This window comes from Oncorhynchus mykiss, chromosome 1 (genome assembly GCF_057628025.1).
Source record: "Oncorhynchus mykiss isolate SJ-2025 chromosome 1, ASM5762802v1, whole genome shotgun sequence".
NCBI lineage: Eukaryota > Metazoa > Chordata > Actinopteri > Salmoniformes > Salmonidae > Oncorhynchus > Oncorhynchus mykiss.
Window position 1 is genome coordinate 25,428,892 of NC_143022.1, and position 26,503 is coordinate 25,455,394.

The 26,503-nt window shown below is 40.4% G+C and overlaps 2 protein-coding genes and 1 long non-coding RNA gene across 3 annotated transcripts; 1 reads left to right on the plus strand and 2 right to left on the minus strand.

Annotated features, from left to right (window-relative positions):
- Positions 1-316: 316 nt before the first annotated feature.
- On the minus strand, positions 317-11,180 carry LOC118948024 (U6 snRNA phosphodiesterase 1). The gene is given in 10 exon segments (XM_090213009.1): positions 317-554; positions 6,253-6,312; positions 8,889-8,994; positions 10,032-10,085; positions 10,262-10,343; positions 10,346-10,441; positions 10,558-10,594; positions 10,597-10,642; positions 10,644-10,727; positions 10,902-11,180. Coding segments are annotated over 10 exon segments (816 nt in total). The 5' UTR covers positions 11,048-11,180; the 3' UTR covers positions 317-449.
- Positions 11,181-13,793: 2,613 nt separating this feature from the next.
- Positions 13,794-19,787, plus strand: LOC110512529 (uncharacterized). Its single transcript, XM_021592873.3, has 3 exons — positions 13,794-14,776; positions 16,841-16,873; positions 17,103-19,787. The coding sequence occupies exons 1-3, from the start codon at positions 14,760-14,762 to the stop codon at positions 18,946-18,948; spliced, it is 1,896 nt and encodes a 631-aa protein (XP_021448548.1). The 5' UTR covers positions 13,794-14,759; the 3' UTR covers positions 18,949-19,787.
- On the minus strand, positions 19,098-24,949 carry LOC149985448 (uncharacterized). The gene is made up of 2 exons (XR_016489510.1): positions 19,801-24,949; positions 19,098-19,570 (listed from the first exon to the last, which is right to left on the minus strand). It is a non-coding gene; the product is annotated as an uncharacterized LOC149985448 (long non-coding RNA).
- Positions 24,950-26,503: the final 1,554 nt, after the last annotated feature.

The following is a 26,503-nucleotide window of genomic DNA, read 5'->3' on the forward strand; positions in this document are numbered from 1 at the left end:
CCCTAGTCTCTTCTCACAGCTGCCGTGGAGCGTGCGTGCAGCGCGCCCATTGTCTGGCGAAAGAGACTACCTCTTCCCCTCAGATGTCTTAACACATCTACTTCAGTACTTTCACGGATCAAACAGGACCTACCATATGCACCTGCAACACGTAATCAGGGTTTCTGAACTCATCAGAAAGCCACGAGTGATTGTGCCATAAGTCATTGGGTCCTGTCGTCTGGAGTGTTAGTTCAGGATTATTATATCCTCTTTAATCAAAAAGGTTCATTAATGAATTATATCCTTCTAGTTCACAAGTCACACTTTAAAAATGGATTTAGGCCTGTAAGGCTTAATCTAACAAAAGCTTTAGTTGACAACTACTGTTTCATTCTGTAGGTCAATTATGAACATTTGTCAGGTTTCACAACATTACAGTTGACCACAGAATGAATGAGAACTGGTTGTCAGTGTAGCGGAAAGGAAAAGGTCTTGTTCCCAAACTAACGCTGCAACTCTTGACAGTCCAGTCTCAACAGGAAGGCTCCATCCTCATGGGAGTCAACCAAACCCTGACGGGGGAGAGAACAAGACGTTAGTCTCTGTGAGACACTGGGGCTGTTTCATTTACTTGCACATTAACATCTATCACTCCAGTGTTAATGCTAAATTGTCATTATTTTGCCACTATGGTCTATTTATTACCTAATCTTACTACATTTGCACACACTGTGTATAGATTTTTCTATTGTGTTGACTGTATATCTGTTTATCCCATGTGTAACTGTGTTGTTTTTGTCGCTTTGCTTTATCTTGGCCAGGTTGCAGTTGTAAATGAGAACTTGTTCTCAACTGGCCTACCTGGTTAAATAAAGGTCAAATAAAATAAATAAATTCCCCTGATAGGATTAGATAGCTGGTGAGATCAATATGGCAGAAACTACATGAAGTTAGCCTATTGCTTGCATTTATGATTTTTAATAGGATCCCCATTAGCCGACGCCAATGGCGACAGCTAGTCTTCCTGGAGTTTAACAAAAAAAAGACTACATAAATACTTGACAATTTACATACAGTTGAATTCGGAAGTTTACATACACCTTAGCTAAATACATTTAAACTTAAAAATTCCCTGTATTTTGGTCAGTTAGGATCACCACTTTATTTTAAGAATGTGAAGTGTCCGTGTAATAGTAGAGAGAATTATTTATTTCAGCTTTTATTTCTTTCATCACATTCCCAGTAGGTCATAAGTTTACATACACTCAATTAGTATTTGGTAGCATTGCCTTTACATTGTTTATCTTGGGTCAAATGTTACAGGTAGCCTTCCACAAGCTTCCCACAACAAGTTGGGTGAATTTTGGCCCATTCCTCCTGACAGAGCTGTAACTGAGTCAGGTTTGTAGGCCTTCTTGCTCACACACGCTTTTTCAGTTCTGCCCACACATTTTCTATAGGATTTAGGTCAGGGCTTTGTGATGGCCACAACTTTGGAAGTATGCTTGGGGTCATTGTCAATTTGGAAGACCCATTTGCGACCAAGCTTTAACTTCCTGACTGTCTTGAAATGTTGCTTCAATATATCCACATAATTTTCCTCCCTCATGATGCCTTCTATTTTGTGAAGGGCAACAGTCCCTCCTGCAGCAAAGCACTCCCACAACATGATGCTGCCATCCCTGTGCTTCACGGTTGGGATGGTGTTCTTCGGCTTGCAAGCCTCCATTTTTCCTCCAAACATAACAATGGTCATTATGGCCAAACAGTTCTATTTTTGTTTCATCAGACATTTCTCCAAAACGTACGATCTTGTCTCCATGTGCAGTTGCAAACCGTAGTCTGGATTTTTTATGGCGGTTTTGGAGCAGTGGCTTCTTCCTTCCTGAGTGGTCTTTCAGGTTATGTCAATATAGGACTCGTTTTACTGTGGATATAGATACTTTGGTACCTGTTTCCTCCAGCATCTTAACAAGGTCCTTTGCTGTTGTTCTGGGATTGATTTGCACTTTTCGCACCAAAGTACGTTCATCTCTAGGAGACAGAACACGTCTCCTTCCTGAGTGGTATGACGGCTGCGTGGTCCCATGGTGTTTATACTTGCGTACTATTGTTTGTACAGATGAACGTGGTACCTTCAGGCGTTTGGAAATTGCTCTCAAGGATGAACCAGACTTGTGGAGGTCTACAGGTCTTGGCTGATTTCTTTTGATTTTCCCATGATGTCAAGCAAAGAGGTACTGAGTTTGAAGGTAGGCCTTGAAATACATCCACAGGTACACCTCCAATTGACTCAAATGATGTCAATTAGCCTATCAGAAGCTTTTCCAAGCTGCTTAAAAGGCACAGTCAACTTAGTGTATGTAAACTTCTGACCCACTGGAATTGTGATTAAGTGAAATATTCTGTCTGTAAACAATTGTTGGAAAAATGACTTGTGTTATGCACAAAGTAGGTGTCCTAACCGACTTGACAAAACTATAGTTTGTTAACAAGAAATTTGTGGAGTGGTTGAAAAATGAGTTTTAATGACTCCAACCTAAGTGTATGTAAACTTCCGACTTCAACTGTACATTTAAAACAGACAGGACGGAGACACATATATACATACAATCTATTCACATATACAATGAATTCTGAAAGTATTCAGACCCCTTGACTTTTTCCACATTTTATTAAGTTACAGCTTTATTCTAAAATGGATTGAATAAAAACAATAACCTCATCAATCTACATACAATACCCCATAATGACAAAGCGAAAACAGGTTTTCGCAGCAACAGCTACTCTTCCTGGGGTCCAAACACGCCAAAGCTCCCACATTACATTTAAAACAAAAGATAAAACTGAACTGTTTGTACTGAATGAGCTAAAGATAAAACAGTACATCATAACACCTACACCACCACATATCCACAACACAATATGTTCAATACCACCATACAACAATATCACAATGTGTGCGTATGCATGTGTCTGTGCCTTCATCAAACACTGTTTCATGACGCATCAGTGACATGGCAGGAGATGTTTTGAAACAATTACTGCTTCACAGTCAACAGCTCCAGGTATATGTCCGCTACGTTTATGGGGGGTCAGTTAAGGAAGACATCCTCTTCTGCAAACCACTGGAAACCCGGACAACAGGAGAGGATATTTTTAAAGTACTGGACAGCTTTGTGACATCAAATGGACTTTGAGATGTGTTGGTATCTGTACTGGTGGTGCAAAAGCCATGACGGAAATATGAGTGGAGTGATAATGCGCGTGCAAGCAGTTGTTCCCGACACCTTTTGGGTACACTGCAGCATCCACCGAGAGGCTCTTGCAGCCAAGGGAAGGCCTGAGAGCTTGAAAGACGTTTTGGACACTACAGTGAAAATGGTTAACTTTGATAAAGCAAGGCCCCTGAACTCTCGTGTATCTTCTGCACTATGCAATGATATGGGCAGCATCCATGTAACACTTTTACAACATACAGTAGTGCGCTGGTTATCAAGGTGCACAGTATTGAGCGACAAGCTTAAAGTTTCCTTTACTGACCATAATTTTTCACTTGTCTGACCGCTTGCATGATGACAATATTTTTTTTATTTTCGCCTGAATGATCTGAATCTAGGATTACAGGGACTCTTCGCAACTATATTCAATGTGCGGGACAAAATTTAGGCTATGATTAAGAAGTTGGAGCTCCTCTCTGTCTGCATTAACAAGAACAACACAGGTCTTTCCATCATTGTATGATTTTTATGTGTGGAAATGAACTGAAGTTTACGAACAATGTCAAATGTGATATAGCAAAGCACCTGAGTGAGTTGGTGGCACAATTACTTAGGTACTTTCCTAAAACGGATGACACAAACAACTGGATTCGTTATCCCTTTCATGCCCTGCCTCCAGTCCACTTACCTTTATCTGAACCTCATTGAAATTGTAACAAGCGGTTCTGTGAAAATTTAATTTAATCAGAAGCCACTGCCAGATTTCTGGATTGGGCTGCGCTCAAAGTATCCTGCCTTGGCAAATCATGCTGTTAAGACACTGATGTCCTTTGCAACCACGTACCTATGTGAGAGTGGATTCTCGGTAGGGCTGGGCGATATGGCCAAAATATCATATGGTATTTTTAACTTTTTTGACGGTATGATGGTATTTGACGATATTTTATGTTTTTGATTCATAAAAGTTCTACATTTGCTTTATGAGTAGTGCGTGACCCTAGGGTGGCAACACATATATTCTAAATTAATTCAATGGGTCTTTCTCCATTAGAATTGTTTTGTACTGTTCAATTCAACTTCAACCTAAAATAATTTCCTGCATTCATTTGAGATAATTTCCACACTGCCACAATACAGGGGGGAAAAACTAGGCCTTATTTTTAACCAAAAGTTGCAATTGCGATTTAGATCAAAACACTTGGGTTAACTTTTAAAATCATGGAAATAGAATGTTTATTCTAATTCTATAGTTAGAATATAAATAATAGTAGGCACTTTGAATACAGTGTTTGACATGACAACGAATGGAAATGCCATGGACGAGTTATTGTGGCAGGGTAGGAACCAAAGTGATGCTCAGTGTTTCCTAGGGGACGCTATAATCTTTGGCTACATTCAATCTTTATTCATGTAGCCAACATATTAATTCTTAGATTTAGAAGATACTTTTGCATAAACAACATGCTGATTTAGGCCTCCACCTTGACTGGTATCAGGCTGTATTAGCTGGCTACGTTAGCACTGACTTAGTACTTCTATAAACTAGCGATTAGCATTAGTGGCTAACACAATTTAGCTTAACCTGCTAAGAAAATACAAACTAGCTGTTTGCAGATGTAAGAAACACAAAATAATATTGTAATCATAGAACGCTTGTGGATTTATATTAAGATCAAAATGTAAACAACATCGTTGTCATCAACATTGTTGCATGAGCTGCATTGAACATGCAGCTGTCTTGTTGCATGAGCTGCATTGAACAAAAGTGTCTTGTGGTAAAGCAACAACACATTGAGTGACTGGGTGGAACTAGGTCTGTATATCAAGTGACATGGAGTTACACACGGCGTAACACATTTAACAAACCAAACATTAAAATACCATTATAGAAGGTAAAGTAAAAACCCAAACCGGTCCGTGCATCAATACCGGTATATAGTAAAATACAGTATACTGCCCAGCCCTAATTCTCAGCCCTCACTAGCATAAAAACTAAATACAGGTACAGATTGTGTGTGGAAAATGATTTAAGGCAGACTCTCCAATACAACCCAACATTGCAGAGTTATGTGCATCCTTTCAAGCACACCCTTCTAATTAACATGTGGTGAGTTATTCACAATTTTTGATAAAAAAATCTAGTTTATATGTAAGATGGCTAAATAAAGAGCAAAATTATTAGTGAGTGTTGCAACCGAGGACAGACGATTGTATGCACTCGGCGGTCCCGTTCTTCGAGCTTGTGTGGTCTACCACTTCGTGGCTGAGCCGTTGTTGCTCCTAGATATTTCCACTTCACAATATCACTTACAGTTGACCGGGGCAGCTCTAGCAGGGCAGACATTTGACGAACTGACTTGTTGGAAAGGTGGCATCCTATGAGGGTGCAACATTGAAAGTTACTGAGTTCTTCAGTAAGGCCATTCTATTGCCAATATGTGTCCACATATTTTTGTATATCTAGTGTAGTCCGCTACCATCCTCAGTTGCTTTATCTTAAGTCGTGTTATGGGATTTTTATGAATAATGACTAAATTATGTATACATTTAACTTAGAACTATAACTAAACAGAATACTACTATGTTACTGTATGAATGTATGAATCTTATTATAATCATAATACTGAATATAATATGTGTAGTTTTAGTCAAGAATTAGAACAAGGACTTTCTGTTCCTTGTTAGAAACTAATGGAGCTATCGTCAGACCAGCTGGAATACTGTGTTCCTTACAGGACATTCTGTCCCTACCCAGGGAGGGGAGAGAACTTGGGCTTGTAGTAGATTGTCTGCCTCCTGTTAAACAATGTGAGAAGGCTTGTGAACTATATTGCCATTGTATCTGAGAGGAGGAGAGACATTTATGACGAAATGTGAGGTATATAAACCAATGTACATGGTATGACCAGAGCTTATGACCAATTTGCATCTATCAGGTGAAGGATCCAGCTTTCTGTGATGGGTTTCACAGCCATGGATGCTATCAATAAATTAGATTACCAAATGAATAGACAATTAGACAGAATAAACGAATAGGAAGAGGTCATACCTGCAACTCCTGCAGACACTCTTCAACACACCAGGTCAGACTTACATGGAAGGAAGGATTCTAGAAGAAAAGTTAAAGTTCAGTATTCACTCTTCATCTCATACAACAGTGTAACAGTTTATTAACCATTCTTTGCTAAACAGTAGTGTTGTCACGATACCAGAAGTTTTACTTTGACACCAGGTTTAGTATCACGATACTGAATACCATCACAATACTCGATACTAACGATACCACAGCAAAAAACATAGACATAAGAGCCAAAGTCATAGAATGGCATTTGATCCAGACAGATAAACTCAGCTATCACTCTGTTCAATCGTTTGGGCATCTTTTGATTTCATTATCATTACATTTTAATTGTTTTATGTCAGAATTTTCCTGAGACAGCCATGTATGCATTAATGAACCAATTATTCAATCGACCAACATAATGGTAATCATTTATTTGAATAGTAAATCTCTATTGATAAACTGGGTAAATCAAGATGTACCCTAGGTCTATTCATAATACAAGTGAATGCATATTTAATAGGGGTGTGTGCATGCATTGACATATTGAGCTTCTTTTGGCTAATTTCATGGGGCTACAGATGACAATCTGTTTCCCTTTCATGTGGCACTTATTTTATTGTACTGATCAATAACAGTTGTATAGAAGTTGCTTATTTTATTAAAGTGGGCTGTCGCTTTAACCAGTAATGACGTCATTCACAGAGGGGTTCGGCATGTCGGAGCCAATGATGTATATAAAACCTTGATTGCTGATGCTACTATGTATTGGTCATTGAGGTACTTTGACGCCACCGGTTGGCAATATTGGCAGTCCTCCATAGGAATGAATGGCATTCTACAGTACTTCAATAAAATGTTTCAAGGAAAAAATGACATGTATTTAAGTATCGTGTTGTTGTCGTGGGGACAGTAACATGTGTAATCTAAAACTAATACACTAAGAAATTTTTTTATATCATTTTTATTTGTATAGTACGCATAATAATTTAAAAGTATGCATTAAGGTGTCTGTAATAGAATAAACATCGCAGAAACAAATGAATAAATGCATTTCTATAGCTTTTACAATGGTGAGGGAGTGCCAGGATGAAGGCACGGTGGCTCCAACATCTAGTGTATATATAAATTATTGGTCGGAGCTGATGGGGTCACCTTAGGGTCATGATAGGGGCTGCACCAAATTATTGACCTATTATAATAATTGATTATGCTTATGTTGTATTAATAGAAGGGGAAGGGCTATAAGACAACCCCACCCCCCCACTACATTTTATAGGGTCCTGGACCACAGATTAGCAATATGTATTATAAGCTTTAATACTGTTCCACAGTTCTTTTCTAGTCTCTGCCTCTTATAAGAAACGGTCTGAGAGATGTGTGAGTTATTGCAGTCAAAACAGGGTGTCTGTGAGAAAGCACCTCAAGGCTAAAAGAGATTCATAGACACAGAACCCAGCAGGGGAGTGGAAGAGATAAGAGTCAAGTCAGAAATACCACTGTAAGCCACACGGGAGTGGAAAATTACTGCTGAGCCCTTAGAAAACAATATACTATTGTTCTCTCCTGCACGTTTGTATAACTGTATATACATGGGCTTCATCTCATGAGTAGAAGGTGTTGATGTAGGCAGTTACATCCCTAGGGGTTGACGGCAAGCATATTAAAGCAACTTGGACTTTTTTTATTTTGAAGAACTTACTCGGAAACATGCGTGCTATGTTTCCGTTGTCAACTTCTGTCTGCAATTGCATTAATAAAGGTTTGATTGATTTACTTAAAGATATTGTCTGATTGCTGATTTCACCAATAAGCCAATGATTGACAAGGAACAAGGAACCTACCGCAACAGAGCCCTCAGTTCGCTGAGGTAATAGAAACTTTGGCTGAGGGAAAGACCAATTAAGTGAATGAATAGCATTTTTGGTGGCAACAAGCTTTGATATTAGCATGTTTTGCATCACAAACAAAGTACTTGGGTTGTGCATTGATGTTAGTTTCAGCTGAAAACTAGCAAGGAAGTTAGCCTACAAAGCTGGAAGCTACCGGTAACTTATTGCATTGTAAAGTTATTGTAGCCTGTATGGACATTGTTTTGCGAACAGTAAGTTACAGTTTCAACATTTCTACATGCCGTGTCACATTATTCAAGTGTGTTAACTTCTTCGCAGCATGACGGGGAGATAAACATGATCCATCCCAGACTCCCAGTGCAGGTTAGCAATGAGTATGTGGAGCAGGCACGGTGCACTCAGTGGGGGACATCGGCTTCGCTGATGGACAGACTTGTTCCGTGAGACACAATTGACATAAGTACCGAAAGTAACAAATTCTAGGACCGAAACGTTTTCATGCGCTACTAGCGTCTGAAACATGCTCCTGCAGCGACATAAAACCAGTGCACCTAACAAAAGAGAGGGCTATAAGATAAGAACAAAGATGTTTGGGAGATGTCATTTCTATTTATTATTACCTTTATTTAACTAGGCAAGTCAGTTAAGAACAAATTTGTATTTACAATGACAGCCTACATGAGGTGTCAGAAGAAATTGGTGAAAGAGAACAGTGATGGGTTGGAATTGAATAGTGTATTTGTAATACGCTATATGGTTTTGTGTTCAGACCTTGTAAAAAGTGACAAGGGTGAACTCCTCCATGGTGCCATCCACTGCTTTCATAAGCTCTAGTAGCTGAGCCTGTCCTGTGGAAACTTCCATAGCCAGTAATGTCCTGTAGGGGAGAGCAGAATACTAGATCGTAAGACTATGATCTTGTACATGATCATGCTGTCAAATCAAGAAAATAAAAATAGGTGTTGACAACGTGAAATGCTTACTGACAAGCCCCTTCCCAACAATGCAGAGTTAAAGTAACCTAAATTTGCTAAGTATAAAAGGAAATAGTGACAAAATAACAAGGCTGTATACAAGGAGTACCAGTACTGAGTCAATGTGCAGGGGTACGAGGTAGTTGAGGTAGGGGTAAAAGTGACTGGGCAATCAGGATAGATAATAAACAGAGTACCAGCTGCTTATGTGAAGATTGTGAAAGTGTGTCTGTGTGAGTGGCGTCAATATGCATGTCTGTGTGAGTGTATGTAGTGTGTGTTGGAATGTCAGTGTAGTATGTGTGAGTAGAGTCCAGTGAGTGTGCATAGAGCCAGTGAAATGCAAATAGTCCAGGTAGCCATTTGATTAACTGTTCAGCAGTCTTATGGCTTTGGGCTAGAAACTGATCAGGAGCCTCTTGGACCCAGATTTGGCGCTCCGGTACTGCTTGCCGAGAGGTAGCAGAGAAAACAGTCTATGACGGGTGGCTGGAGTCAATTTTTAGGGCCTTCCTCTGACACATCCTGGTATAGAGGTCCTGTATAGTAGGGAGCACAGCCCCAGTGATGTACTAGACCGTACGCGCTACCCTTTGTAGCGCCTTGCGGTCGGATGCCAAGCAGTTGCCATAACAAGTGGTGGTGCAGCCAGTCATGATGCTCTCAATGGTGCAGCTGTATAACTTTTTTGAGGATCTGAGAGCCCATGCTACATTTTTCCAGCTTCCTGAGGAGAAAGTGAAGTTGTCATGCCCTTTTCACGACTGTGTTGGTGTGTTTGGCCCATGATAGATCCTTAATGATGTGGACACTGAGGAACTTGAAGCTCTTGAACCGCTCCACTACAGCCGCGTCGATGTGAATGGGGGCATGCTCGGAACAGGCTTGGCACATGGCAGGAGGTCTGTCTCATTCATCGTGATAAGAGATCCTACTATACCTGGTTTTATCATCATTGGAGTAGACCTTCAGCTTCTCAGCCAAAGAAATGAACCTATAAAAAAGATTGCAATCACTTTACCTCATTCAGACTATTTAGCAGAGTATTTGTTTCCTGCCAGTATACCTCTGGTGACATGCATCCTCTTACCAAAATATAACAGAGAATAGTAACACCAATTCCACAAACAAAAGGGACAAAACATAAATGTTGGTTGTACCATAGCAGACCTCCTGCCATGTGCCAAGCCTGTTCTGAGGGACTGTATGAAAGGCTGGATCCAATGATGCCTCAGAACCACTGTCTTAGACTGAGGTGAAACTCGTCTGTATGAGTGAGGGAGATGTCATGGGATCCTGCTACTTTAGTCATCTCATCAAGCAGCTCCAAGAACCCTTCCTCTGGGATGTCTAAGGAGGGACATAAGAAGTAGTGGGATGTTAAGACAGAGAGCAAACAACTCTTCAAGACAAAAACATTGTACATGTGATGTGAGTGTATGCAGCTCTGAAGATAAGGCATTTACGTGGAAAGTACACTTAAGTGGCCCAGTTTCCCCTCTCCTCTCATGTTTGAAAGAGTGAATCCGTCCACCATGTTGTATGTTGTCCAGTCTGTGGGTCATCATCTTCCTCTGTAAACATGTCCAGCACACTGCCAGGAAGAGGCAGTCTGGACTTGAAGTCATCTTCCTCCCTATGCACAGAGACACTTGCTGAGATGGGATTGTGATTGCAGATACACATGCATGAAATAATTTAGGACAATGTAAGTTAAATCAATGAGACAGCCTACTATGAAATCGCTCAAACTAGTATATCTAATTGATAACAAAGAATAGTTTAAACAATGTTCGGGAAAGGATGCTACCTTGTTTTGGTGGTGTGTTCCTCTGATTTGTGCTTCTTCCTTAATGAGTTGTCATCTCTGTGCCAGTATCGTAGCCTTTTTGTTACATCCTCTAATAGCACATTTTCTATTTCCTCTTCAGAGCTGTTACTGTAACTGACTAACATTCTAATATGTAAAGCTTTCAATTACAAATTCATAAATAAACTTTCTTGATTTATGTCATAAAAATAAGAAATGGGAACATTTAAAAAAATGTTTTTTTTTTTGAGGGAACACAAGTATATATAGATTATATACAGTGCCTTGCGAAAGTATTCGGCCCCCTTGAACTTTGCGACCTTTTGCCACATTTCAGGCTTCAAACATAAAGATATAAAACTGTATTTTTTTGTGAAGAATCAACAACAAGTGGGACACAATCATGAAGTGGAATGACATTTATTGGATATTTCAAACTTTTTTAACAAAACAAAAACTGACAAATTGGGCGTGCAAAATTATTCAGCCCCCTTAAGTTAATACTTTGTAGCGCCACCTTTTGCTGCGATTACAGCTGTAAATCGCTTGGGGTATGTCTCTATCAGTTTTGCACATCGAGAGACTGACATTTTTTCCCATTCCTCCTTGCAAAACAGCTTGAGCTCAGTGAGGTTGGATGGAGAGCATTTGTGAACAGCAGTTTTCAGTTCTTTCCACAGATTCTCGATTGGATTCAGGTCTGGACTTTGACTTGGCCATTCTAACACCTGGATATGTTTATTTTTGAACCATTCCATTGTAGATTTTGCTTTATGTTTTGGATCATTTGTCCCACTTGTTGTTGATTCTTCACAAAACAATACAGTTTTATATCTTTATGTTTGAAGCCTGAAATGTGGCAAAAGGTCGCAAAGTTCAAGGGGGCCGAATACTTTCGCAAGGCACTGTACAATGGACAATCGAGCTTGGGGGTACAATATCACATTACAATTACACAAGGACCTTAAGGGACATACATACACTTACAATTCTAACAGAGATAGACCAGATGCTTTTCAACTTTCTTTGGAGAAACCGTACCCATTACATTAGGAAAACTGTTGTAATGAACACTTATGAGAATGGAGGACTGAATTTTCTGGATTTTACTACTTTAAATAATACTTTTAAGATCAATTGGATAAAACAATTTCTAAGAAGACCCACTTCTATCTGGAATTTTATTCCTCATCATGTCTTCTCTACTTTTGGTGGCCTTAACTTCATGTTGTTTTGCAATTATAATATTGACAAAGTTCCAGTGAAACTTTCTGCTTTTCATCGGCAGGTTTTCTTGTCATGGTCCTTAATTTATAAACACAATTTTTCTCCACACAGATATTATATATGGAATAATCGGGATATATTGTATAAAAATACCTCTCCGTTTTTAGAATATTGGTTCCGCAATAATATCCTATTGGTGAGCCAACTGGTAAATGCAGAGGGTCTTTTACTCAGTTATAAAGAATTCTTATCACTTTACAAGGTCCCTGTAACACCTAAAGATTTTGCAATTGTTTTAGATGCCATTCCCTCAGGTGTTGCTATGTTATTCAGGAACCTGTCAAGACCTGACCCTCAGAGCCTACCTTCTGTTGACCCTGTTGACTCATCAGTAGGAAAGATTTGTTTCTCTTTTGGTCCATTCAACAACAGAGTGATACGAACCTTGTTTCAGCAGGATGTTGTATCTATACCTTATGTCATGCCTTATTGGAATGGATTTATTGAGAATATCTGTTGGAAAAAAGTTTGGATGTTGCCACACACATACCTACTTGTTAACAAAATTAAGGAAGTTTCCTTTAAAATTATTCATAAATATTATCCTGCCAACCACTATATGAAGAAGTTTAAGGAAAACATCAACTCAAATTGCTCCTTTTGTAATGACCACCCAGAAACAGTTGTGCATCTTTTTTGGCATTGTATGCATGTAAGAAAACTGTGGCAAGACATCAGTAGGTTTATAATTGAACACATTTATGAAGATTTTACACTATTGTGGAGAGATGTACTGTTTGGATTCTTTACATACAATAGAAATAAGCAGAATCATTTTTATGTAATTAATTTCATTATTCTTTTGGCCAAATTTCATATACACAAATGTAAATTTACAAACAGAAAACCACATTTTCGTACCCTACAAAAAGAAATTGAACTGTATTTTAAGACAGTTAAATGCTCTACTAACAAAAAAGCTGTTAGAATTGTAAGTATATGCATGTCCCTTAAGGTCCTTGTGTAATTGTAATGTGATATTGTACCCCCTAGCTCGATTGTCTATTGTTTGTAATCTATGTATGCTTGTGTTCCCTCATGTGCTTTATGTATTGATTTGAAATTAATAAAATTTTTAAAAAAACTTACAATTCTAACAGCTTTTTTGTTAGTAGAACATTGGACCAATGAACGGATTGCGCAGGCTTGCGATATACTTCCGATAAAAACAAACCGTTGCTGTGGTCATTTATGTCCCCCTAAAACAAAGTACCGTTCAAATTGGTTCCATATTCAGTGACGTTCTGAAAACATTTTCACAGTAGACTATATTGAATCATAATTTACATAATGGTAGTAGAATTTAAGTAGCTGCTTGTGTGGTATATTTTTTATTTAAACGTGATTATCAGAACACAAGTGATTATCTGAAACAACCTCTTCATATCAGCATCTTCATGGGTTACAAAACATAGCAAGGCACCACACATGTATATAGCTTTCCCTTACTTACAATCAATAACATTATTTGCGAAAATACACAACAATATTTCTGTAATGCATAGCTATAAAAATATATTCATTGAAGAAAGATAAAAGCTATTCGTTGCAGGTTCCGGGTGTATGTGAGCGTGCCAATTAAACCTTGATTATTCATGTTCCCGTGCCGGGGAAGGAACTCTGAGGCTAGTCAGTTAGCTAGCTAGCGTTTTATTTAAAAACATAAATAGCCTTTTTTAAGCGGGAGGAGTATGGCCTAGTGATCACATTCTCTGGGCGTTGACAAAGTTAACCATTCTGGGAAAAATAGAATATTACACATTTAGTTGGGTCATTTAGAACGACACAAAAGCTCTGAATTGTTCGGCCCTGGTGCCAAACCCGGTTGACAAGAGAGCGGACAGATATTCGACTGACCGAGGCTGAATGCGGATATGAAAGGAGGTATTATTGGGCCTACGAATACTTTTTCTGTCAAAATCGTCAGACGCTACAAAAAACTCCGCAAAACGTTAAAGGTATGTTACCAGCAATAATGTCCCAAATATGTTACTCATTTATTTACTGCGTCTATAGATCAGTTTAATAAAATAGCTGAATATTTTCCAATCGCAACATTACAAGCAAACGCAACGTTAGCTAGCTCGCCATACAGATGTATGCAGCTATGCTTCTGCAAAATGAGACAGCGACTGCCGCCTAGCTCCGTTAACAAATTATGGGCCGTTTGCTTTTCTCTCTCGTGTGGAAAATGCAATGGCGTAACTAGCTAGGTAAATCGAGTTGTTTTTCTTCGGTTTACATTCGTGCGCAAACACCGACCAAATGGATGCTTATTGATTGCGCACGCTGTGGATGATTTGAATATGCATGTCACCAATAGTGTAATCTTGGGGAACACCGATCGTAAATCAACCCAAACCAATATGATTGACATATTCTGAAAGGAGTAACGTTAAGAGCATTACTAGGCATTAGTGCTCACCCGATAGAATGTTTTGAAAAATAGCCTGATGTACTCGGACGCACCAGTTTAAATATTGTCTGTCTCCCTATAATACATATAAATAACAACCTGGACTCAGTGGAAGACGGAATATAGTACATTTAACGTGTTTCCCTCCATTTAGTATGATATGTTTCGTATGGTATGTATTAATTTGTGGATGTCCAAGTATGATGTTACAAATAACAATTCATATGTTACGAATTCCAATTCGTAAAATATGTTACGAATTTGTAAATAGGTATGATACGTTAGCTAGGTGGCTAATTTTAGCTAGGCTAGGGGTTAGTTTTTAAAAACTTTTTTTTTTACATTTATTTAACTTGGCAAGTAAGTTAAGAACTTAAGAACAAATTCTTATTTACAATGATGGCATACCGGGGAACAGTGGGTTAACTGCCTTGTTAAGGGGCAGATTGTCAGCTCAGGGTTTCAATCCAGCAACATTTCAGTTACTGGCCCAACGCTCTAACCACTAGGCTACCTGCCGGGTTAAGGTTAGATGAAGGGTTAACAAACATGCTAAGTAGTTGCAAAATAGCAACCCAGCTAGCAATGAGGAATCGGCCCAGAAGCGCCCTCTTCCGGGGAGCTGGAACTGATTGCATCGACCCGGAATTGGGTGTCGGACTCTGTCCGGAATCAAAATGACTGACTGCCCAGAATCGGATCAAGTACATTGGGCCATTTCCGTCTACCAACTTTGCCGGCATCTTACCAGAATCGCCCCAATGCAAATGTAAATTAATGTATACAAAATTACCCAATTTAGTAATTTTAAATATTACTATTATATATTTTATACATACAAATTATATCCATCCACAAAAAAAAAACATTTTGTCTCGGTGGAAACACCACACACCTGGTGACCGTGTCAGCGTGCATGTGCCTAGCCTGCCACAGGAGTCGCTACAGCGCAATGGGACAAGACCATCCCTCCCCTACCTCGTGCCGACGCTGGGACAATTGTGCGCCCCCTCGTGGGTCTAATGGTCACGTCCGGGAAGGGTCTCGAACCAGCGTCTGTAGAAACGCAGTTTGCACTACGATGCAGTGTCTTAGACCGCTGCGCCACTCGGGAAGTTCCAGCCACAAAGTTTTTAATGCTTATCAATTGCCTTGCACAAAGTATCAAAATACTACACAGGACTCTTAAAGCATTTCATTTAAATGTTAATTTTATTTTTTTAATCACAGAAACAATGAGGGAGGAAATTAAATAAATAATGAAATGTTAATTATATATAGCAGCCTGAGTAATCATCTGCCAGGGAGCAGCCCCGATCGGCCGAGCCCCAAGTAATATATTTGGGCCAGATAACTCACATGGGAATCGGCCCAAGCTCAATCCCTGCATCCTAGCCATAAGTAATACTGCTGAAGGCGGCCCAGACTCTGACTCTCAGCTGAGTGCCCCGACTCTCATCTGGAATTGGCTCAGATCCACTGTGCTAGCTGGGTACAAAGTAGTAAGTAAAGTTGTCCGAGATGAGATTCGAACATGCCACCTTTGGGTTGCCAGACGTTTGCGTTTTATATGCCCACCCATCCTCCCAGACCAATCATCCTCCTTTAGTTTTTGCCTGAAGTAACCTCTCTTATGTAACCATACCAAACCTAACATATCATAGTAATTTGAGTGTAGCGGATTTACATTTTACTATGTTATGTCTAGTCTATGAGACCAGGTTGAAAATAAGGGGTTTTGATTGTTTGGATATGGCTATCTTGTTGTGTGTTTGTGATGATGGATCATTAGACAAGTAAGCAGGAATTAAGTAGCCCTCTACAGCTGCTTTTAATCTGATGGAAGGATATAGTAGTAGCAGTGTTGTTTATTGACCTGCTTCCTCTGAAGTCTGGGGTGGCAGGTGGGCTAGTGGTTAGTGTTGGACTAGTAAACTGAAAGGTTGCTAGATCGAATCCCCGAGCTGAAAGGTAAAAGTCTGTCATTCTGCCCCTGAACAAGGCAGTTAACCCACTTTTACTAGGCCGTCATTGTAAAAAATAATTTGTTCTTAACTGACTTGCCTAGTTAAATAAACATTTTTTTTATTTTTAAGTCTAACCTTCTGGGCTCTGATAATTATTCTGTTGTCTCAGGGAAAGTCTCTGAAACTGAGATATTGCACTTCTTCTAGGATGCCATACCGCACACAGTACTAATGAATAGTTTAATAATAATTGTTCCCTTTTTCTGCAGTCATCAGAAGAGGACTGAAGACTCATGGAGACAGTGGGTTAAATTTTTCTAAATTTAAATGTCTTTGCAGCAGGTGTTCTTCCTCTGCATATAATTTTCAGACACCCAATCTATTGCATCCTAAAAACAAGCCCTTTTTTATATATGTATATATTTGTATATTTAGTGATGTTCTCCACCGAAATGGCAGACTAAATTACTGACTTTCCACCCTACCCACCCGTCCACCAATCAATGTACCTTTGATTTTTCTTCATAAAAGCCCCCACTACGATACAAAACTGAATCCCTACACAAGAGCCAGGATGAGTGAGGCGTGGCAGCAGCATGCTGTTGCTCCCCCTCCAGTGGTGCACACCATACCACCGGGGGCGGAGAATGCGTTGGGCTGCGCCGTCTATGGTATCGTCCTGCAGCCTGACCCCGCTCTGCAGCAGTCGCAACACCAGCATGGCCAGCAGCACAGCCAGCAGCACAGCCAGCAGCAACACCCTACCCAGGTACAGCAGCCCTCTCTGCAGGTAGGAGGTGAGGGCGGTCACAAGTGTGGAGCATGCGGCCACGACATCTCCCACCTGGCCAACCCACATGAGCACCAGTGTATGGTGAGCCAGGACCGCTCCTTCCAATGCACCCAGTGCATGAAGATCTTCCACCAGGCCACTGATCTGCTGGAGCACCAGTGTGTGCAGGTGGAGCAGAAGCCCTTTGTGTGTGGTGTGTGTAAGATGGGCTTCTCCCTGCTCACCTCGCTGGCACAGCACCACACCTCGCACAACAGCACCAACCCCATGAAATGCTCCATCTGTGAGAAGACCTACCGACCGGGCTCCTCTGGGAACACCACACCTTCCTCCTCTGCCACCAACCCTCAGCAGCCGTCTGCTGATGGAGCCTCTTCCAGTGGGAGTGTGGCAGTGGGATCCTCTTCCTCAATTACATTTCCATCGGCCCGTGACAGGCCCTACAAGTGTTCCGTCTGTCAGAAGGGTTTCAGGCACCTGTCAGAGCTGGCACGCCACGAGCGTGTGCACACTGGAGAGAAGCCCTTCAAGTGTGACACGTGTGACAAGAGCTTCAGCCAGTCCTCTCACCTGGCCCATCACCAGCGCACCCACAGCTCTGAGCGCCCATACAAATGTGCTGTGTGTGACAAGAGCTTCAAGCACCGCTCCCACCTGGTGCGCCACATGTACGCCCATTCCGGAGAGCACCTGTTTAAGTGCAACCTGTGTGAACTGCACTTCAAGGAGTCTTCGGAGCTGTTGCATCATCCATGCCACCCACAAGGGGCACGCCCCTTCCGCTGTGCCACCTGTGGAAAGGGCTTCAAGCGTCCATCAGACCTGCGGCAGCATGAGCGCACTCACTCTGAGGAGCGTCCCTTCCACTGTGAGGAGTGCCAGATGAGTTTCAAACAGCAGTATGCCCTGGTGCGCCATAGGCGCACGCACAAAAACCCATCTGACCGCCCCTTCAAGTGCAACCTTTGTGACAAAGGCTTCTTGCAGCCATCCCATCTGCTGTACCACCAGCACGTCCACGGCATGGAGAACCTGTTCAAGTGTGCATCCTGCCAGAAGGAATTCAGTCAGTCAGGAGAGCTGCTGCGCCACAAATGCGGTGAGTCGTCCTCTTCATCTAGGGAGACAGACAAGCCTTACAAATGTGACGTGTGCGGCAAGGGATACAAGAAGAGTTCGACACTGCAGCGACATCAGAACTCGCACTGTCAAGAGAAGCCCCTAAAGTGCTCCCTATGTGACCGCCGCTTCCTGTCATCCTCAGAGTTTGTGCAGCACCGCTGCGACCCGTCCCGAGAGAAGCCCTTAAAGTGTCCCGAATGCGAGAAGCGCTTCAAGTACTCGTCTGACCTGAATAGGCACAAGCGTGTCCACACCGGGGAGAAGCCCTATAAGTGTGCTAGCTGTGATAAAGGCTTCAAGCAACGGGAGCACCTGGCCAAGCATCAGAGTGTGCATTCCAGAGATGCCCAGTTCAAGTGTGTTTGGTGTGGAGAGCGCTTTGGAGACCTGGGAGCTTTGCAGGAGCACACAGTCCAGCACACAGCTGAAGGAGGGGGTTACCCTGTGCCACCTTGCATATAGTCACGCCCCTCCGCTCTGTACAAGTTCATAGCAAACGTCCCTGTCTACCATTAATTTGCAGCACCCAGCTTAACACACTTGAACTGGGCATCTCTGGAGTGCACACTCTGGTGCTTTCCAGAGATACCCAGTTCAAATGCTTTGGAGACCTGGGAGCCTTGCAGGAGCACACAGTCCAGCACAAATCTAAAGGGAGGGTTACCCGATGGTAGGTTACTCTGTGTCACTTCTTATCCAGTCCATAGCAAATGTCCCTGCCTACTCTTAATTTGCCCCCAGCATATACAATCCATACCCTCACTTCCCATCTGAAAACTGATACCAGTCCACTTCCCCACCCTAAGAAACCCATACAATTTATAATTGTTAAAAACAAAAAATAGAAGTCACTGCCAAGTGTCACTGCTTTAGGGCTACTGTCTGAAGGACAGAGGAGACACCAACAAGGATATGTCTTTCACTTCAAACACTAGGGTGGATGTTCAAGCCCAGGTCATTTACTCTTATCTATCCTTACCTTCTTGAATCAACTTCCTTGCAAGTGGGGAAAAAAATTAATGTAAATCACCACATTCGCCTACATTTCTGTCTATGAAAAGCTTTGCATTTGTACATAAATTACCTTGTAAGGGGCGGCAGGGTAGCCTAGTGGTTAGAGTGTTGGACTAGTAACCGGAAGGTTGCGAGTTCAAACCCCCGAGCTGACAAGGTACAAATCTGTCGTTCTGCCCCTGAACAGGCAGTTAACCCACAGGCAGTTAACCCAGGCCGTCATTGAAAATAAGAATTTGTTCTTAACTGACTTGCCTGGTTAAATAAAGGTAAAAAAATAATAAAAAATAAATAAATTACCTTGTAGATTAAAAAGAAAAAAAGGCGATGTGGACCAGTTCCCCTTGTGATGACCTGCTTGACCGGTGTGTTGCACCATGACCCAGAACTATTCTCTTGCCAACAGTGGTTGTCACTATAGAATGCATCTACAGAGATCCTGCATGCATTAATGTTCCATTCTCTTACCCAGGATACTCAAGACTTTTATGATTGCTAAGTTTCAGCAGCTGCTAGTCTACTGATGGCCTCTTGCTTTTTTTATTTTGGAATCAATGACGCTGTATCAACTCTGATATAAAATGTTTTGTTTGGTGGGTGGAGGGTTGAAATGATTGTGTATTGTTACTTTTCCACAACCTAATCACTGTAGTAGCAGTGTATGCATATCAGGAAATGGAACCGGTTCAGGGAACAGAACCAGAAATATCACTAAAACAAAAATGATGATCAGAACCGGGAACGGAAGTGATCTATACTGTTCTGGAACAGAACCGTTATTTTAAAAGCACGGGAACCGGGTAATAATGTTATTTTACATTCCAGGTATTTTTTTTACAGTCCCACAAACGCAACAATGCGCCTATGCAAAGCCCTCACTCTGTCACTCAGAAAATCTTTGTGTGTGTGTAGTTTACCTGTCCCTCCCCCTCCGAAGCACTGTAGCCTACTGACGTTACATGCGTGATTCAGAAATGTAGAGATTTTTTTTATTCGAGTAGAATGGATTAACTTTATCAATGCTGGTTAACTATAGTATCCTTATCACGTTTCTCATTGGATTTATTAACTACAAAAAGGTAAGATGTGTTTTTTATTTTAATTCTGATGCCGCTCTGCACACACAAGTTTGTTAGTTAGCTCTCGTCCAACTTTAAGCCAACTCTTTTCAAGTTCAAAGACATTCAAAGTTCCTTCATATAAGCCGCTCCTCCGTAGGTATAATTCTGTGGGCCTAGTTCAGATAATGCATGTCATCACAAGATGCCCAGCACTTCATGCCGCCTCCTCCAACCTCTCTCGATCTTTCCCCACCTGGAAAATTTCAATCGCATCTCGCGCCCTACACTTGTTTACCCATGCAGTAGATGTCAGACAACTATTGCTTGCCCGTGCCATAGCAAGCTGCTCTATCCTCACTGATTGGTGAAGTGTTTAAATGTTGAGCTAAATGTAGAGGTTTAAAAATGAATGATATAAATCATTACTTTCTTGGGTTTGAACCGGTTCAGAACATTAATTTGGCTGGTGGAACAGTGCAACGTAATGTAAAAAATAATGGTTCTGTTCTTCAGAATGAAACAATTGGAAATATAATTTTGGTTCCAACCTCTGATGCATATACAATAAAATCATACACCTCTACTCTTTGCTTAAGTATTATTTTTATTTTTTATGTACACGAATCAACTCCAATTAGAAGTAGGTTTATTTTTTACATTGTTTTTGTGCTATTGTGAAATATTACAAAAGTTTGTGACTGTATGTGGACGTATATGTGGCCATCATTGTGGCAACTATAGTTTGTACCAAAACACCATTGTACTGCAGCAAATCCCAAAGGTGTGGAGATTAACCAGCTGAAGTATCAAGACATCTCACTGGTATATAGAAATATATATTTCACACATATACAGTTCATATTCCTACAGAGATCAGTGAAGAGTATCTGTGCTGATAATGTCTAAAACCTGATCAAGCTTCCTCTTACATATGTAGTACAATATGTATGTGAGTATGTTTACCAGTTTGGTTACAAAAGTTGCAGAACTATTGTTTCTAAAACTGCATTGGCTGTTTTGTATGTTACAACTTTTTATCATATGAGGACTTTAATTGTTTTTCATATTTTCAAGTCATAGTTATGATAGTGGTATATGTTGCAAGTTTCCAAGGAGAACATTCTGTCTCTAAGCCCTACAAGGATTCTGACCCCTGGTGCTCCTTTGTGTTTATTTGATGAATGATTGTTGAATCATGTCTGTGAAAATGGAATCCTGGCTGTGAAGTGGATTGTATAAAACATACATCTGGTGTAGAATTTTGTCAGGTCTGTATAGTTTAACCCCAGTTATGTCAAACTTATCTGCAGTAGATTTGTGCAGATCATTTTAACTTCTGGATTTTATAGCCTTATTTTTTTTTATAGCATCCTTACCAAAATGGGCTGCTTAAGCTTGATTGCAAAAGTTATGGATTGACTCTTTATAGTCTGTAAGTGGTAAGACAACTAATAAGGCAAAAATCTGTGTCAACTTTGAGGGCAAATCAATGTGGCTCAAAGTGTTTTTTTTTTGGTTTGGGGGGGTCTTTTTTTCAAAGGAAGTATTTCAAGGGGATGTATTTGGTTGTGGTTTGAGTGCAGTATTGAAAAACTATTTTATGATAAGGTAATGCTAACTTTGAGGAAGGTTATTTTTTTATAATCAGTTTCAGTAGACTGTTAAACTGGGGTCAGGGTTATTTAGAAACCCATTCTACTCCAGAACTGACTGCCTCAACGTTGTTGCTCTGTTTCTTGTACTGTGCTGTGTTTTTTGTTTCCTCCATCGTCACCTGAGGCGGGCTAACAGTTTGTCATTCGTCTTTCATCTGGCATTAGGACCACATCAAAAAGCAGTTGCGACTTGAATTAAAAAGAAAAGTACTGTATATGTTTAGTTTATATACATTTTTTAAAATTATTTTAATCTATATGAATATTTCCATTCTTGGGAGGAGGTAACAGGGCCTTTTAGGATGTAATGGGAGGAGATGTTTGATTGATGGAAGGGTCATTAGGACTGTGATTGACATTACTTTTCATCCGGTGTAGTGTATAACAGTTAGCCCCAATTAACCCTGCTTTCTCTGTTCTGTGCATGCCTGCTGTGTTAGTTCCTGTAATCTGTCCTAGGTATTAGTGCTTCAGATGGCACTTATTCCACATAGCTTTTTTTTCAAATTGTTATGTGAAAAAATATTTGTGACAATGTACAGTATGTGTACATTCATGCTAAAATATCTGTATGTAGCATTCATTACACACAGCACTAACAAATAAACTTTTTATAAAGGGGGGGGGTGTCATGTATGTTTTAATTGCAGAGGGGACTGGCATGTATTCTTTCAGGGTTTTTAAGTATGTAGATTAGGTAGTTAAACAATATGACAAGATGTGTACATTCACTAAAATCAAATGTTCTAATTTGTAATAGGGTGTGTAATGCTTGCTTAAATATAGACTGTAACGTCCTTTATGCCGCCCAGAAGAAATACACTGCACTTACCATTGATAATGTAATGTACAAATATAACACTCATGTAGTTAATTGTAATCTCTGTTAACCCCGAACCAAAATCTTGCATAATTTGGTCAGATGCTATTTGTTTATATAGTCTGTCAACAGTAGAGTGGTTATGCTGCAAAATGTTACTCAAGCGTTCACTAAAAGCAACAAGTTTGGTACAGCTGTATACCCTGAAAATATTTAGATATGGAGCCACTGCAGGGGGAGGGGGGCAGCAGCCATTTTTCAAAGTGGCCTCTGACTGTATTACTTAATATACAATTTATATAGAGGACTGCTTTGTGGTAAAGGAACCAAATTAGTCAGAGCTGAAAAGATTTAGATATTGAGTCACCCCAGATTTGGGCCATCTCACAACATGGCTGCCAACTAACAATTTTACAGTTCAGAAGGACTATTTGAGAACTGCATTTGGTAGAGAAGTAGATTTACGTAGCCTGAAAATATTTTGATGCGGAGCCACCACAGATTTGGCCCCTGGGGGCTGTGGCAGCCATCTTTGAAAATTACTGCCTAACAGTACCAATATTTTACAATGACTATTTCAAGAGAAAGGCTCCAAATTTAAGACTTAGGCTTAGAGCCACTACAGATTTGGCCCCTGGGGCTGTGATGGCATCTCACAAAATGGCCACTATCGGTAGTAATTTACAGTTTTGATTGCTTTTTTTGTTAGAGAAACACAACAAATTTAGTACAGAGATGAATGTATGTACAATGAAAAGATCTGGCAGCATTCTTAAATTCATTTTACCCCAATTAGGCAAGATACTGTATGTTTTAGTTTAGAGATTCTTGTGTACATCTCCCAATGTTTTGGTAACATACCTGCTATTGGTTTATATATGGCATTGGTTGATGTACATTGTACAGCATACAATTGAATACAAGCTGTCTGGTCAGGTCCAAAGCCACAAGATTTTGTTTAGTAGATAATAGTAAGTTAGCTGCTTAGTTACAGTGCTTTTGATTCTGTGCTGATCTCTTTTGATATTCTGTTTCGCTCCACGGATCCAATAATACAGTGTATTCGGGAAAGTATTCAGACACCTTGACTTTTTCCACATTTTGTTACTTTACAGCCTTTTTCTAAAATTGATTAAATCGTTTTTTCCCCCTCGTCAATACCACACAATACCCCATAATGACAAAGCAAAAACAGGTTTTTAGAAACTTTGGTTGTTCTACAGAGATGGTCGTCCTTCTGGAAGGTTCTCCCATCTCCACAGAGGAACTCTGGAGCTCTATCAGAGTAACCATTGGGTTCTTGGTCACCTGCCTGACCAAGGCCCTTCTCCCCCGATTGCTCAGCTCTAGGAAGAGTCTTGGTGGTTCCAAACTTCTTCCATTCAAGAATGATGAAGGCCACTATTTTCTTCGACTTTCAATGCTGCATAAATGTTTTGGTGTCCTTCCCCAGATCTGTGCCTCAACACAATCCTGTCTCTGAGCTCTATGGACAATTTCTTCGACCTCATGGCTTGGTTTTTGCTCTGATGTGCACTGTCAACTGTGGAACCTTATATAGTCCAGGTTGTAATTTTTATTAGGATCCCCATTAGCTAACGCCGTGATGCTAGCTAATCTTCCTGGGGTCCAACACCAATTAACAAGACATTACAAACAACCACAAATCAAGACTTCACAAACATTCAACAAGTAGACAATACAATTAAAATACCTGACATTTAACATCCAGCTGATGCTTTCTATTTCTGTGTGCCTTTTCAAATCATGTTCAATCAATTGCATTTACCAAAGGAGTCCAATCAAGATGTAAAAACATCTTAAGGATGTGACTGAGCTCAATTTCAAGTCTCATAGGAAAGGGTCTGAATACTTATGTAAATATAAGGTATTAATGTTGTTTTTAATTTTTTTAATATAAATTGGCAAACAAACCTGTTTTCACTTCGTCATTATGGGGTATTGTGTGTAGATTGAGGGGGGAAAATAATTTAATACATTTTAGAATAAGGCTGTAACGTAACAAAATGTGGAAAAAGTCAAGGGGTCTGAATACTTTCCGAATGCACTGTAATTATCTTAAAATATAGCTGCAAGCAGAAATTAATGGGGTTCCCAGGATAACAAAGGACACAAGACCAGTTGGATAACAAAGCAAGCACTATCATGTAGGAACTATCTTCCTTTATGTGCATTCATGAGTCTAAATAAAAAATGTGCTAATATTCATCTACTTGTATAGTTTGGCCGTCTTTGAATGCATCGACATTATTTTTTCCAATCTCTTCAGGAACCATTGTGATGAGACCAAATTTGGAGTAAATCAGACTTATTCCATGACAAGATTATTTTAAGCAATAGTGTAACATTGTAAAAAAACAACAACTGAATTGTTAATATACTGAACAAAAATATAAACGCAACATGTAAAGTGTTGGTCCCATGTTTCATGAGATGAAATAAAAGATCCCTGAATTTTTCCATACTCACAAAAAGCTTATTTTTGTGCCCCAATTTGTTTACATCCCTGTTAGTGAGCATTTTGCCTTTGCCAAGATAATCCATCCACCTGACAGGTGTGGCATATCAAGAAGCTGATTAAATAGCATGATCATTACACAGGTGCACCTTGTGCATGGGACATTAAAAGGCCACTCTAAAATGTGTAGTTTTGCCACACAGCACAATGCCAGCAGCATACCACTGCTGGCTTGCTTCTGAAGCTAAGCATGGTTGGTCCTGTTCAGTCCTTGGATGGGAGACCAGATGGTGTTGGAGGGCCAGTAGGAGGCACTCTTTTCTAAAAAATATCCCAATGCCCGAGGGCAGTGATTGGGGACACTGCCCTGTGTAGGGTGCCGTCTTTTGGATGGGACATTAAACGGGTGTCCTGACTCTGCGGTCATTAAAGATCCCATGGCACTTATCGTAAGAGTAGGGGTGTTAACCCTGGTGTCCTGGCTAAATCCCCAATCTGGCCATCAAACAATCACGGTCACCTAATAATCCCCCTCCTCTCCCCTGTAACTATTCCCCAGGTTGTTGCTGCAAATGAGAATGTGTTCTCAGTCAATTTACCTGGTAAAATAACAGATAAAATGCCACAGATGTCTCAGGTTTTGAGGGAGCATGCAATTTACATGCTGACTGCAGGAATGTCCACCAGAGCTGTTGCCAGATAATTGAATGTTAAATTCTCTACCATAAGCTACCTCCAACATCGTTTTAGAGAAGTTGAGAGTAAGTCCAACCGGCCTCACAACCGCAGACCAATTGAAACCACGCCAGCCAAGGACCTCCACATCTGGCTTCTTTACCTGTGGGATTGTCTAAGGCCATCCACCTGGACAGCTGATGAAACTGAGGAGCATTTCTATCTGTAATAAAGCCCTTTTGTATGGAAAAACTAATTCTGATTGTCAGGGCCTGGCTCCCCATTAGGTGGGCCTATGCCCCTGCCCTGTCAT